The 15,431-nt window shown below is 39.9% G+C and overlaps 1 protein-coding gene and 1 non-coding gene across 2 annotated transcripts in view; one reads left to right on the forward strand and one right to left on the reverse strand.

Annotated features, from left to right (window-relative positions):
• CDCA7L (cell division cycle associated 7 like) overlaps window positions 1-9,550 on the forward strand; it is a 20,188-nt gene extending 10,638 nt beyond the window's left edge. The window contains exons 2-9 of the mRNA XM_042888613.1: window positions 612-752; window positions 1,182-1,541; window positions 2,369-2,443; window positions 3,884-4,063; window positions 5,360-5,491; window positions 6,337-6,486; window positions 8,602-8,738; window positions 9,373-9,550. Coding sequence (XP_042744547.1) covers window positions 1,185-1,541; window positions 2,369-2,443; window positions 3,884-4,063; window positions 5,360-5,491; window positions 6,337-6,486; window positions 8,602-8,738; window positions 9,373-9,403 — 1,062 coding nt within the window. The 5' untranslated portion in view covers window positions 612-752; window positions 1,182-1,184 and the 3' untranslated portion in view covers window positions 9,404-9,550. The remainder of the gene's footprint in view (window positions 1-611; window positions 753-1,181; window positions 1,542-2,368; window positions 2,444-3,883; window positions 4,064-5,359; window positions 5,492-6,336; window positions 6,487-8,601; window positions 8,739-9,372) is intronic.
• A 5,503-nt stretch (window positions 9,551-15,053) lies between these two features.
• Window positions 15,054-15,166, reverse strand: LOC122189889. The gene has a single exon (XR_006182012.1). It is a non-coding gene; the product is annotated as a U5 spliceosomal RNA (small nuclear RNA).
• Window positions 15,167-15,431: the final 265 nt, after the last annotated feature.

Consider the following 15,431-nt stretch of genomic DNA (forward strand, 5'->3'; position numbering starts at 1 on the left):
TTTTTTTTTTTTTTTTTTTTTTAGATATCTGTTGCTTCAGTAATGGTGTAACAGCGTAAGAAGGAACAGACTCCATCTTCGGGAGCCTTTAGCACTTCTGTGGCAAACCCAGAAAAGAAAAGAGTTCTGTTTCTCCTGTGAAGTGAAAAAGGAGAACTCTTTCTTCCTGTGCTTGTGGCTCAGTTTTCTTTTCTTTTTCTTTAATATTTTCAATACAAAGCCATTTAAGGCCTGTTTTTTTTTTTTTTTTTTTTCTCTCCCAGAAGAGACAAACACAACAAACTCATAATTTATAAACAAGAAAACTGGTAGTTTATTTTTACTGTGTAGTAGTAGAGGACAAAGTAATCAAGTTTCTGCCATGAGACCAAGCTCAGTTAGTCTTGTGCTCAAAATGACCAAAAAACCCAACTCAATAAGTTAAAATAACTCAGAGCTGAAACTCTGAATGTTTTCTACTTATTTTCTTCTTTTGACAAGCTTTGCTTGCAATGTGTCTGCACGGTATATATCATCTAGTTGGTACTTGATTAAGCCTCTGAACATGTTCATTCTAACTAGTCACTATTTTGTGTATGACGGTTTCTTAAAGCTGGCTGGTATTTTTACAGGGCATTCGATACCAGTCCAGATACCTTACTGAAGAGCTGAAGAAGATTTTCACTGAAGACACTGATTCTGAAACTGATGCATTTGAAGGCTTTGCTTCTAGTGGGGAGGATGTGAAGAGGAAAGTAGTTCCAGTAAAGGCAGTATGTATATGTTGATGTTTTTTTCCTTTTTTTCTCTGTGTAAATTTCTATCTTATAGTCAGTGTTAGCGATGCACCGTGATGTTCATTATACAGACTGAAGAATATTGTAATATACGTATTATATTGAAAGAGGGGAAAAAAACCCACCTTCATTGAGTGCAGTATCTCATATTAGAAATGAGAACTCCCCCTCCTTGTATGCTGACTGCTAGGCAGTACTGTTCCTGATAGCCTTGTTTGTAGTATCTGAGCATTAATGTGCAGACTTTGTCTTGGGGGAAGTTGAATGCTGCTAGCTTTGTAAAACCTGTTGATTTGGGTGAATTTTTGTAGCACTTGGAATTTGAAACTGCTGCCTAGAATTAGTGATTAAAAATAACATTTTGTGTCATAGCAGCAAATATAACATGGTTCTTCCTGCCCATAGGCGATGGTGTCAGATTTGAGTGATGAAGAACATGGTAATTTATTGGGTACTGAAGGAGAAGAGGAGGAAGAGGCAAAGAAGAAAGTATCTCCCAAAAGAAGCAGCTTTGGTCTTCGTGTTGCCTTTCAGTTTCCAACCAGGAAGTCTTCTGAGAAAAAAGTGCCTGAACAAGCTTTTCCTAAGCTACCATTAAAGGACAGTAAACCCTCCACTGCTCTTTCAAAAGAAAGAAATTGCAAGCGATGGGACAAACTAGAGGGCTCTGCTTCAGAATCTGAAGAAGACATGAAAGAAACACAAGAAGAAAATTCCAGTGCTCTGCTTAAAAGAGCTATGAATATTAAAGAAAATAAAGCCATGGTAAGACTAAAGGGCACTGTAACAGTACTGTGAACACTGTTACAGGTATCCATGTTACAGGCTTATGTTTGGAACCTGTCAGCAAGACATCGGGTTCCTTCAGGTCATTCTTGCTGTTTATTCAATAGAGTTTCTACTTTCCTGTTGTATCTGTGGGGTCTTCTGTACTCACTGGTTGGAAAGCCTGCCCAAAACTGCTAAGGATTATAACTTTTCAATTATGTGGAATGTGGTGTTTAATTATACTTTACTGCTACTACTGAAAGTGTGTATGTAGATAAGGGAGAAGCAAGACTGATAATTGCCAATTGCTTTTCCCCCTGTCTAAAATTCCACTAGACCTCTTAATTTTCACGGTGGTGTGCAAATCCAGCACTGTAGTGTGTTGATTTTGGGTCTTTTGTGAATCCTCCAGTTTTGCATTGTTCCAGGTTGTGTTGTAGCCTCCAGGCACTCTTTGTACAAATCTTGGGTCTGCTTCCACCCTTCCTTTTAATTCCAATTTTACCACTGTAAACTTGATTAGTTTTGAGGACACTCTTTTTCAGAGCTGTTTTGACAAGATTGAATGTAATGTTAGCTGCCGTATTCCAGTAAGAATTAATGGAAGCTGTGAAGTTGCAAAACTGTGGAATTTTTTTTCACTCGTACATGAATGAGCCCCTTTTTTGAGCCCCACTTTATTTAAGTGCCTATTGAAATGTTTCATGTGCTGAAATTTAATACGTTCAAGTATTTCTCAGAGTGCATGCAAAGACTGGATGATGCGTGTCAAAAATATGCAAGTTTGTAGTGACTTTTCAATATGATATTACTATTTCTTTCAGCTTGCCCAGTTACTAGCAGAACTGAATTCCACACCTGACCTATTCCCAGTGCAGACACCTGCCTCAACTCCTTCGGTAAGACTCTGTGCACTGGCTAGAGCTGATGGATATTTATGCTAGACTTTTGATTAATATGCTTCTTGATAAAACACTTTCACCAACTTCTGTTTGGGTTTTCCTTTGTTCTGGTTACTTTGTTTTGGATTTGCTCTTGGTATTGTTCAAATACTGAAGCTTTTGTGAGGAAATGGTGTTTTAGAAGATAATTGTATGAAGAACTACGGAGACCAGGATTAGATGCTACTTAATAATTTTTGTCACGGAAATTCTTTTGAGATACTAGACAGATACCTGCATTTGTGCAAATTAGGAAAATTGCTTTCCTTTGTGTTTAGATCCTTTACATTCCCCAGCTAGTTTTTCTTTTTACTTTTCTCTTAAAATCCACACTTCCCAATGCTGATAAAATTCAACCAGTTCAACATGAAACTAGGGTAGTGATACTGTAGTTTTTCTTAGCCAGAAGTAGATTACTGTCTGTAATGTTTTTTCACATTACAAACTGAAGAGATGTAAAGTAAAATTGAAGAGCCATGTCTTCAGAAAACCAGCATGTAAATGCTGCTGTGTGACAGTGGTAATGTGAATCAGAATTACGAGGTCTGTGCAAATCTTGAATTTAGCTGTGGCTAAATGTGTGTCTGTGTATTCAAGGAATGGTTATATTTCTATAGCATGTTACTTTCATTTATTGTCCTTATTTGAGGTGTCGAAAAGGCATCAGGAATGTTCTAGTTTCCTTTCTGCTTGTTTTTTGACTTCCAACCTCTCTTCTTGTAAAGTGTCGTTCACTTCTTGCTAAGGAAATATGATGGCAAGCAGATATAACTTCTTTCATCTGTTCAAGCTGCCAGATGTAGTAGAGTGACACTTTTATGGATAATTTTACGGTAGGTGGCCCATGCAGGACCCATTGCATGAATTCAGTTATTCCATAATTATTAAGTCTGATAATATCAAGAGATTGTTGCCATTCATTGGAATGTAGAAGAGGAGATTTATTCATGCTGTTTCCGTGACCCTTTAAGATGAAAAACGTGGAAGAAAGCCTGGACTTTGGTTTATTCATTAAAGGTTTGTTCGTATTGAGAGAGCTTCCGAACCTTCAGCTGCTGAAGAGCAGTGAGAACTAGCTTTAAGCTTAATATGCTATCCATAGAGTTGTGGTACAGTTCTGTGATGTTAATTGAAATATAATCTGACTGTGAAAACTGGTCTTTTAAAAGGAGCAAAAAGGTATAGCATGTAGGGAAAATTTTCTATCTGCTAGAAATTGTCGGCTTAACCGACATAATAAATGTGGCTTAACAGATAAGGAGTGGAAGAAGAATGAATTCATAAAAGCGCTAGTGCAGCAGACTTTGAAATCTTTCTGGTGTTTAACACTACAAATGAAACTGAAAAATAGTAGAAATTACAATCACTAGATTTTTTTTTTCCTGATTCTAGAAACAGAAGAAAATACCAAGGAGGACGTTTTCTGAAGGCCAGATAACACGTCGCATGAACCCAACCAGAAATGCTCGTCCACCTGAGAAATTTGCCTTGGAAAAATTTACCATGTCGGCTGTCAGATTTGCAGAACACTTGCAAAGCTATAAGCAAGAAAACCTCTTGAAGAGGAGCCTGAGCGTGGTATTTGCTAGACTTTGATATTTTCCGTAGAGAGGAACATTCATATAGATTGTTGGCCAGTGCTTAGGGTAGACATCACTTCCTGGAGGAAGTTAACGAGAACCTTTGGTTTGTTATTAGCAATAGAAATTGTCTTCAGGCATTCCTGCCTCAACTTTCATCCATTTTCTGGCTCTAGTTGTGACTTATCTTGTCCACGCATAACAAGACAGTTTACTTAGGTTCTAGTGTTTGTTTTTGTTGTCTGAAAGTTGTTAGAACTCAAATGTATAAGGCATTTGAGTGGCAAGACAGTGGAGTGGTAAGGCAAATCTTCTGAATCTTCAGACTCAGGAAAAAATAGCAAGAGCTCCTCTCTGGAAATACCAGAAGGAGGTTAGGAATTGCATAATTAAACTGAGAGTGAAGGGAATCTGCACTAACAAACCATCTGCATTTGTCTTGGCTTTATTTACCACATAGTCTTTATGAAAAAGACTTACTTTGTATCTCTATATACTGGGGACTGGATTCCCAGTTCCCAGAGCACTGTCCATAGATGAACAATTATAGCAGGAACTTGGCCACTAAAAAACATGGAATAAAAATTGCTCTGTTCTGGAAAAAGCAGATCTGACTTAGGATGAAAGACAAAGATGGGGTAGGGGGGGGAGGCTCAGGATTAGGTGAGACACATACATGATTGAAATCTCCTGATGGGTATAATGATGATCCATGATTCAGGATTATAGAGAATCTATGAAAGACCAAAAGAGCATTTAGTGAGTAGAGGACTCTTTTCCACATAACTAGCAAGATAACAATGAAAGGCTGGACTAAACTAAAACTTAAGTAAAGATTTTTAGTGGAATATTAGATTGTCTGTGGTGAAAGCAATATGAGAACATGCTAGGAAACCAAATGAACAAAGCTTGGGGAAGGCAAGTGGCTATAATTTAATTTTGTGAGGAAAGTAGTATGAAATTAGTAGAGGTGTGCAGGGAATGCAAAGAAAAGCAGCAGAAAAATGGGCTTTGTGGAAGCAGAAGTAACAAGTAGATAACCATAAGAAGGGATAACTAAACAGACTAAATAATAAGTGGAGTAGAGAAGTGACTGGGGAGTAGGGGAGAGAAAACAGGCCAGTGGGTTTGGATAGTTGCTCAAATCTACTCCCAGTTCTTTCAATGATCCATGAGCCTGTAGACTATACCCACTAAGTTACATGTGCATTATAAATGACATAATTTGTCATCACGTGTGGTGACAGTCTTCATGCCACCAGACAAAAGGTGTTGAGATTAGTTTGTTTAACAGGGGAATTGTGGCGTGCGCAAAAGGAGGAGATCATCAAAGTATTCATCGTACCGTCCAGTGGAGGATATTACTGAGGATGACTTGGACAACATTGCAATCACTGTTAAAGACAAAATCTATGACAAAGTTCTAGTAAGTGGCTAATATTTTCTGTACGGTGTCCATTAACGGTGTTCTAACAGCATATCTGATGCTTGCTGAAAGGTGCTTTTCTGAAGTTCTGGAGAGCGTAACTCTTGCTACTGTATTCCACAAGCACGACCTGAAAGTGTTGACAGTCTTCTGTGGACTTGCTCACGCTGATTAATACTGTCCCAACAAATTTTTGCCTCTGCAAATAAATGCTTCCTTGCCATAGAATGAAACGGAAGTTGTTACAGCTATGGCTTTTCAGTGATAAGAGTTGAAAACCTATTATCTTTCATTCTTATTTAATTGTTGCTGTTGTGGTTGTACAGCTAAATGCCATTGATCCTTGCTGTCCTTTATACCTTCAAGAAACTACATTTCTGTAAGGGTTGGCTAGTTTCCAGCTAGGTTGCTGGAACCCTTCCTTTCCTTTATCTGATTTAGCTATTATTAATAGTCATCAAAAGCTGGCAGATCATCTTACTGTGTGTTTTACTCTTCGCTGCTGTATTAGCAGAGATAGTCATTTTCTAAGTATGCAATAACCATAAATAAGCTCACTGCCAAATTGGGGTGGGGAATAAGAATTGTAGCATGAGCTGCATGGAGTCTGAGACTCTAAAGCTAAGGACAGGCACTGTTTCTGTAAAATCTCCAGCATCTGAGATACCATGTAATTTATAATAATGACAAAACTTATAGTTCTTACTAAGATGTTCATTGCTGAATTCTAGTTTGGTTTGAAGTCTGTGCTTTTCTATCAGCGGATGTATTAGGATTGTTAACGAATTAAGCATTTAAGGTGCCTTTCACACATGCTTATTTTTCCTCCTTCTCAACTTTTTTAGGGCAGTACTTGCCACCAGTGTCGACAAAAGACAATTGATACAAAGACCATCTGTCGCAACAAGGGCTGTGGAGGTGTAAGGGGGCAATTTTGTGGACCGTGTCTTCGAAACAGATATGGGGAAGATGTGAAATCAGCACTGCTTGATCCAGTAAGTATTGTTTCAGGTTTGGGAACAAAGTATAAGTAATATGATTTAGTATTAAGCTGTGCTGAATGTATGCTTGTAGTAATGTTGTGGTTTAAAGCCTTTTACTCTAAGGTCTGCAGTACCATTGGGACTGATGCTGATTTTTGTTGGAGTGCAAGGGGGAAGTACTGGACCTATGTTACAGCTTATCTGTCCTAGTGCTTCCAAGCTCCAGTTGCTTACCAGACAGCAGAGAGAGAAAGCATGAGAATTTTTGAGAAAAGAAATCTGTCCCCTTATGGAAAAAGATCAAAAAGTGCTTTCTTTTTATGCTCTCAGTAATGTCACCTGCAAAGCAAGCAGGTTCTAGATGATAAAAATTTAAGTGTGACAAAAAAGGAAGAGGGTACCTAAATGTCTTAGAGTTGTTTTTTTTGACTCCCCTGATATGCTGAGCAAGGAGTATGCATATACAACAGCCAGAAAATGGGACTCATGGGCACATAAAGGTATCTGGCAGAATCAATCTTTTTGTACTTAGCTTAACTTCTGAAAAGGAGCTCTGCAGAGAAGGACCTAGGTGTCCTGGTGGGCAACAGGTTGTCCACAAGCCAGCCGTGTGCGTTTGTGGCCAAGAAGGCCAATGGTACCCTGCAGTGCATTAAGAAGTGGTGATCCTTCTTTTCTGCTCTTTGTGAGGCCACATATGGAGTAGCGTGTCCAGTTCTTAGCTCCTCATTTCAAGAAAAGCAGGAGAGTTCTAGAGAGAGTCCAGTGTAGTGCCATTAAGATGATTAAGAGCCTAGAGTATCTCTCTTATGAAGAAAGACTTAAGAGACCTAGGACTCTACAGCCTGGAGAAGACTGAGAAGGGGGTCTTATCAATGCTTATAAATAAAGAGTGGGAGTCAAGTGAATGAGGCCAGGCTCTTTTCAGTGATAACCAGTGACAATGAGAGATAATGAGAACAAACTGGAGCACAGGATGTTCCATATGAACATAAGGAAAAAAAACTTATTTACTTTGAGGATGACAGAGCACTGAACAAGCTTCCCAAGTAGGTTGTAGAGTTTCCTTCTCTGGAGATATTCAACAGCCGCCTGGACACTTTCCTATGTAACATGCTCTAGAAAACCTTTAGCAGGGAGGTTGGACTATGTGATCTCCAGAGGTCTCTTTCAGTGCTAATGATTCTGTGATTCTTGTAGCTGAAGCAGGAAGGCCTCTCCACAAGCTCCCCTTGGTCAAGTGTCCTGTAGGTAGACTGTAGCCAGATGTCCTTTCTTGGTCTGGTCCCTAATTTTAGCCCAAATCTCTCCACGTGATCATCGCTGTTTCTCAGAGGCAGCTCTTCAGAGTCTGTCCACTTCTTAACATAGAGGGCAAGTCCCTCAGCCCTCTTCCAATGTCTATCCCTTCTACAATACATGTAGCTTTCAATCATGGTATTCCAGTTTTGTGATAAATCCCACCATGTTTCCCTGGTAGCAATTAGTTTGTAATTTTATAATTGCACCATGGTTTCCATCTCCTCCTGCTTATTCCCTGTGCTGTGTGCATTGCTGTAGAGGCACTTCAATTGGGCAGTTGGCCATGTTACCTTCTTGGAGGAGCTCTCCCACATTTCTCTGGGGCAAATCTGAGGGGTTTTTTTTGCTGCTGCTTCCTGTAATGACAATGTTTACTGGCTCTTCTCTGCCACTTAAAAGTACATCCTCTTTCCCCATTGAATTTAGCTTAAAGTTCTGCTAATTGGTCCACCCAACTTGCTGCCCCTTCTGGTCCCATCTAACATCGTCATGCCCAGTCTCTCAAAGGTGCATCCAAAGACATCCAAAACCCTGAGAGTGATAGGCAATATTACAGGTGCTTTTTGTCTGTTTTGAATTAATAATGAGTAAGTCATCCAGAGAGCTTGAGCTTGCAGACTAAGACCTATTGAAGCAAACAGAGTAGCATTGATCTTATTTTAATCCTGCAGTATGTGGAAAGTGCAACAAGTTTGGCTGACTTGTTGATTACCCTGAATAACAAGGCAAAAAGGAAGCCATACTCCTGTCTGTTAGAGCAGTGCAGAGGATGGTATAACCCTACCTACAGCTGGCCTTTAATGACACCCCCATTCTTCCTTGCAGGACTGGATCTGTCCTCCTTGTCGCGGTGTGTGTAACTGCAGTTACTGCCGCAAGCGTGATGGTTGCTGTGCCACAGGGATGCTCATCCATTTGGCCAAGTTCTATGGCTATGACAATGTGAAAGAATACCTGGAAAGGTGAGGGTTGTGCCCAGTGGTCCCTTCAGCTCAGGTCTGCAACGCTGCTGCCTAAGCTTGAGTTGAGCGCTTTTAAAATGTCTTCATTATAGATCTAGTGGGCACAAATGTCTCTTCACTTTCGGAATTTGCCATTTCAAAATAGCTTTACAAATCCTTATTACTGTGTGACCTTAAATTTAGTATGAAATTTGGTCTCTGAGACAGCAAGTAACTGCAGTGTATTTCTTTACTTTGGATTCCCAATGGAGACTTCTTAAGCATGGGTAATTTTGCTTTAATAACAACTGTTCAATTTCTGGGCTTTAAACCAAGTTGCAGCTTCTTTTGCTAGTTGGCCTTTTAGAAATGCTGAAGCCCTTCAGTACTTCACTTCTGCCAGGGATAGATCCTTTTTCTTTCAAAAAAAAATCTCTTCAGAATTTTCCTAGGATGAGATCGGCTTTGTTGAAGCAAGACATAGCCCTGCATAAACAACTAATTTGCTTTTCCCTGTTTTGAAATCCGTATGAGCTGCTTCTAGCATTTACAGTTGTTGTTTTGGAAACTATCATCTTCAGAAATTGAAATAATGTGTTCTTGGGGAATCTGAGTTTCCTAAAATGCACTAACACTGTTTTCTTATATCTTCTAGTTTACAAAAACAACTGGTGGAAGGCAATTGAGAGCACTGAACTCAAGCTGTGCCTGCAACTGTTTAATATGTTGACAAGTTTTGACTTCAAAAGTTTATTACTGTGTTTTATATAAGATGGAATTTTAGAGTTTAGTGTATACATTTCAGTGTGTGAAATTTTTTAATTAATGTGGTCTTATGCGGTCTTATCTCTCAGGAAAATGTTTTGGTAGAGAAATCTACATGCACAGACCTACACATTAAGTGGAATGGCACTCTTCAACCTTAGAGTGGTTAATTTCTAACAGGACTAGACAACTACATGATGGAGAACTTTGTTAATTTGAGCAATATTTTTACTTATGCAATTGTGTGAAGTTTCAAAAAGAGTGTTTAACAACTACCTGTAAAGGTTACTCTGTTTACAAACAAAATCCAACAAGTATACAACACCCCAAGAAATGCTTGTGTTTCAATTTGACCATAAAGATCGAATTTTCCAACCTTTGCTTTCTGAACTTGTTCTTCCATCTGAATGCCATTATATTCCAGCCAAAGCTGATATAAACCTGCCAGTGGGAGGATGAAAATTTTATTTTTTTAATCCAAAGTGCAATTAACCACTGAAACATGAAAGTGGAAGTGTTTTGTAAAAATAAAAATAATAATAATAAAAAAAACAAAATAGAGAAAAGAACAAAAAACATCACATCCTAGTAAAGAAAATGAATTGCCTAGTAGCAGTTGTGTGTGAAATACTTGCTGCCTGACCCAGCCACATTATAGATATTGTTACTAGTTAACTGGTTTAAACCAGGGAGTTGAGGATTTTTTTGAAATACAGGTCGTAGTTGGATCTCTTCTCATACACACAACTAAGCTTTCAAACAACTTTAAGCAATGCTTCTGTGTTGTTGTATGATTATGTTCAGATTAATGTAAGATATGTATTTCATTTTATGTAGAGATAATAAAGAATAATCGAGGAGAAGATTTTATGAGTCAAACTGCAGTCAGCCAGTGTGATGTTTCCCATTTACTTTTCCATAATCAATGTAATGAAGGAATTGCAACAGTAATAAATATATGGAAAAACACATGAACACAACACTGAAGGATGAGTAAATAACATATAATACCTTATTCTTATGCTTAGGAATGTTTTTTTGCAAGGCAAATCTGCTGCACATACTATTGAATGGTTACTACTAAACAGCCAAGAGAAAAGCTACGCCTGCCATTTTGTAGTCTTCTGTTTGCTTTTCAGATTAAAAGTCCAGAAGTAAGCTGGCCCTCTGATTTTGGTTTTATGAATTGGATATTCATAAGCATCCTTTGTTTCCCTCTGCTATACTGTAATAACATTTATTTTTTTTGTATATAACAAAAATGACTGGCCTTGTTGGAGTCAGTTCCTCAGCTGTGGACCCCAGCTGGATGTCTCACCTAGCACTGTTTGCTAGGTACTAACTTTAATGCTAGTAATTAGTACTAACTTTGCTAGGTACTAACTGTAATGCTAGGTACTAACATTCTGTAGTGCTAGACCAGAAGTATTGAGCTTTAAACAGCTGCTTATTGTGATCTTCTAACACAAACCTGTGTAGAAATCATTGCTTATAGTGGACTTGAAGAGAGTTTATGTGGGATCTTAAGGAAAGCTTATGTTTGCTAATGCCAACATGAAGAAACTGCAACTCATAAGAACAGGAGGATTAGGAGCATTGCTTTTTGAGTATTTTTAAAATATCCTCTGAAAAATTCAGGTTATCTTTTTAAAAGCAGCAGTCAAACTACATGCTTGTTGTCACTCCAGATCCTCACCTTGGCTTACTTTCTGGAGAAGTAATTCTCTTCCAGATGAGTTGCTGTGATTTGGTTTTATTCCAGTGTAGAGAAGAGTGTGAGTAATTGGTTACGTTTCCCGGAGTGCCTGTTGGAGTCATGCGCCTTCCCTATAATTAGCTGTGACTTAGCTGACAACCTTTTCAGGTTAAAACTAAAATCACCTTTTGACTGTAGGCCTTAATTGTCCTTCCTAAACTAGACACTTCACTGCCATGAAAATGCAGTTCCAAAAGTGCAAGGTACCATGTTTATGTATCTTCTGTAAATTAAGCAAAGGTGAACATGGTTTCCATTCAGGGATATCTTGAGCCATGCTACAACTACTGCACTAATTGACTCCTTGGAGACACAGGTGAAAGCTATACTTACTACACAAATGTGTCACACATGTGGGTGCACTATTATACCTTGTGCTAATTCAGGGATTCTCAAAAATTTCCTTGTTTTTTGTTGTTTCCTCAACAACAAGTACTGCCTTTGGCAAACGAAAGAGAGTTGGTTAGATCATCTTAGCTGAGCGGTAACTTTGTGCCCAGAGAGAAGAAAAAAGGGATGATTTTGCAATTAGCTTTTTCAAAAAAATCCTCAAAACCTAAAACCACATCCAATGTATCAGGTAAGAGCAGCAGTAAATTTGTAGGTGATCAAGTCTTTGGACTAGTTCAGAACTGCTGCTTTTCTACAAGGTCAACCACATTTAGTCTCAGTTTACAATAGTGTAAATGCAAGCAACATAGATGGTGATTAGGACATCAATCTCGTATGAAATGTATAGCCACAACAGATCAATGCCAGCAATCCACTCAAACTTCCTTTGCACCGTTTATAGGACCACAGCACTTGAGTTCAGCTCCTGATGGAACTTACCTACTTAAATAAGGGACCTGCAGTCCCTGTAATAGCTTATTGAGGTCAAACAATTACTTATTTCTTATCTTCCATGAAAAGCCTGCTGATGTAGGCTCCTTTCTTTGGGAAGGCCAGTCTTCTTTGGTCTCTTTGGTACCTTCTACCAAAGTCAAGCCAAAGGCAAGTTGTTCCTGTGTGCCGTGCTGTGCAGAACAGCTTTAAAAATAACAGTCACAGTAGTTCAATATTGGAGCAGTATTTTGATGTCAGAACTCTTAATGTGGTCCTCTCCGGCCTGTTGTTTACAAGCCTAAGACTGACTGACTTTTCTTTAATCAGTTCATTTTTTTTTTCCCTTTGGCCAATAAGGCAAAACAAACAAACAAACAACCCAGCATTGATGCAAGTGCTTAGAAACAAAAAGTTCTGCATGTACAAAGCAAACCAACCTCCAGCTTGCTGTCAAGGGAGCAAGACTGCATTGCTGTCTGCAGACAGTCATACTGCACCTCTCTAGTTGGGTCCCTATGCAAACAAGACAATAAATTAAAATACGTTCTAGCTTTCATATGGTCCTTACATCCTCCCATCTCTTGACAGGAATGTTTGGAGGGTGATGTGCCTGTGGCACAAAGCAAACACTGAGGACCAGCAGCTGCAGTCAGCCCACCAGCCCTCATGCCCCCACCCTCTTCTGTCTCTGTGTATAAGGGGAGATGTTTTGCTGTTTGGCCTGTAACACGCCCAAGACTCTCACTGCCCATCTCTGCAGAATGATGTCAGCCTGGTCACGTTTCAGCTCAGAAAGCAAAGGGTTATCTGAGTGCTACTGAAGGCCATACACAATTTGAGGTGTGCTGTTAGCAGGTTCTCGTGTTCTTCAGAATAAGTTCATATGTGTTGTGAGTAGGGCAAGAGATGAGACACCAATACACTGCTGCCTACTATGTTGCCTACAGTAGCAACAACTACACAGAGAGGCTGCTGGACTTCTACTTTTAGCCTGGTAGCACTGAATTAATAACAAGAAACAAAACAGAATAATAACATTGCATACACACTGAATTAATTAAATAGTACTGTTGGGAAAACTTGTACTCAACCTTTTTAACCTGTGAAATTCAGCACTTACTTAATTCCATAGCTGCTTTGTCTTCTTACTAGTGCACAATCTGGAGGCGAGTTTGAATGAGTCCTACCCTGCTTATAAGAGACAATTATTCTGATACCAGTGAGTTTATATATCTACAGGAAAAGAACTTGAACTACAGGATTTTAAAAATGAGACAACTCTGCTAGGAGGTGACAAAGTCTTGCTTTAGCAAAGTGCTTAGCACATCCACAAAGGCTCACTTCAAAGTAAAACTAACTGGCATTAAGGCAAGTTCTAAACAACAAAATATGTTTAATGGGACCTTCATTCAACCATCTATCCAGCACACAGCTTGGCACAGTGCTGGGCTTTCGGACAGAAGCATTTTATGTCTCTGCTTATGGTACCCAGAGTAATCTAGATTTGGTGGGGGCCAAGAAACCCAGAGCCAGAGCCAGTTCCCCTTCAATCTTCAGTAAAAGATTCAGTTATATTATCAGTAGTGTTACCAGTTTTTTTTAAACATTCTGCACCTGCAAACTTCCAGAAATGTGTCTGGAGTCTATAAAAATGGCACCTGTACATTCCAACACAGTGGAATAGGGTTATCAAACTCTCTAGCACAATTTCTGTTTGCCTGCACTTTCCTGACGTTTCCATTTTCTATAGTATTGATATACCCAGTACAAGACCATAGAATGGCATGGGTTGGAAAGATCATCCAGTTCCAACTCAGTTGCTGTAGGCAAGGTTGCCGCCTACTAGATCAGGCACTAGGTCTGGTTGCCCAGAGCTCTATCCAACTTGGTCTTGAACACCTCTGGGAACAGAGCATACACAACTTTTCTGGGCAGCCTGTTGCAGCACATCACCACTATCTCTGTGAAGAACTTTCCCCTCACAACCAATCTAAAGCTTCCCTCAGCTTAAAACCATTACCCCTTGACCTATCGCTATCTACCCAACTAAAAAGTTGATTCTCCTTTTTATAATCCCCTTTTAAGTACTGGTAGGCTGCAATGAGATTTCCTTACAGACTTCTTCAGACTGAACAAGCCCAGTTCCCTCAGTCTGTCTTCATAGGAGATGTGCTCTAGATCTCTGATGATCATGTGGCCCTCCTCTGGGCCCTATCCAACAGCTCCACATCTTTCCTGTACTGGGGTCCCCGCATCTGGATGCATTACTCCAGATGGGGCCTCACAATGACATAGTAGGGAGGGACAATCACTTCCCTGTCCCTTATGCCTACCTCTCTTCCGATGGAGCCCAGGATACCATGCGGGATCATGTTAAAGGCCCTGCAGAAGTCCGGGTAGAGGACATCAGTCGCCTTCCCTCTGTCCATTGATGCTGTCACTCCATCACAGAAGGCAATCAGATTGATCAGGCACGACCTTGGTAAAGCCATGCTGGCTGTTTCAGATCACTTGCTCATCTGTCGTGCCATAGCATGTCTTCTAAGAGCATCTGCTCCATGATCTTCTCAGGTACAGAGGTGAGGCTTACTGGCCTGCAATTCCCCAGGTCCTCCTTCTTCCCTTTCTTTTAAATGGGAGTGATGTTTCCTTTTTTCCAGTCCCTGGGGACTTTGCCTGACAGCCACAACTTTTCAAATATGATGAGTAGCTGCTCAGCAACCACATCAGCCAGCTCCTTTAGGACCTGGGATGTGTGTCATCTGGTCCCATAGACTTGTATATGTTTAGTCTCAAGGACCTCAGACTTACTCAGGCCTTGCAGCAGAGTTGGGGGAGGTGGAGAAGGGGGGAGAGGGAGGGGAGGGGGCTTTACTGTCCAGGCTCCCACCTAGAGGCCCACAGATGTGAGCTTCAGGGACGCGAGAAATATGAGAATCCTGGCTGCTAGTGAAGACTAAGGCAAAAAACTCATTTAGTACCTCAGCCTAAAACTCTCCACCAAGAAGCCTCCGAAAATTCCAAGACACTTATGCTTGTTCCTCTCCATAGAAATCTTTGGTAAGGGGCAAAAGATGTATGATCTGAAGAGAATCCAGAATATATGATATTTGATCAATTCTTGGCTTGTCAGAAGTAGTGATCCCAATCCATTTTGCATACAAATGTTCATCAGGTAAAGAAATGACCTAAAAGATGATGTCCCTCCCCTTCTTTTCTGCCTGGCTGTTGACACCCAAAAGCTGGACTAGAAAAATATGCAACTCCATTCCTTCTCTCCAAACGCAGGTGTCTTGCATGAAGTTTTGCCCTGATGCTTTGTCCTCCATGAGATAGACTCGGGTGATAACTTTCATAGTAGAAGATGA

This window comes from Lagopus leucura, unplaced genomic scaffold (assembly GCF_019238085.1).
Source record: "Lagopus leucura isolate 7727_CA_CO unplaced genomic scaffold, USGS_WTPT01 Super-Scaffold_100157, whole genome shotgun sequence".
Classification (NCBI taxonomy): Eukaryota; Metazoa; Chordata; class Aves; order Galliformes; family Phasianidae; genus Lagopus; species Lagopus leucura.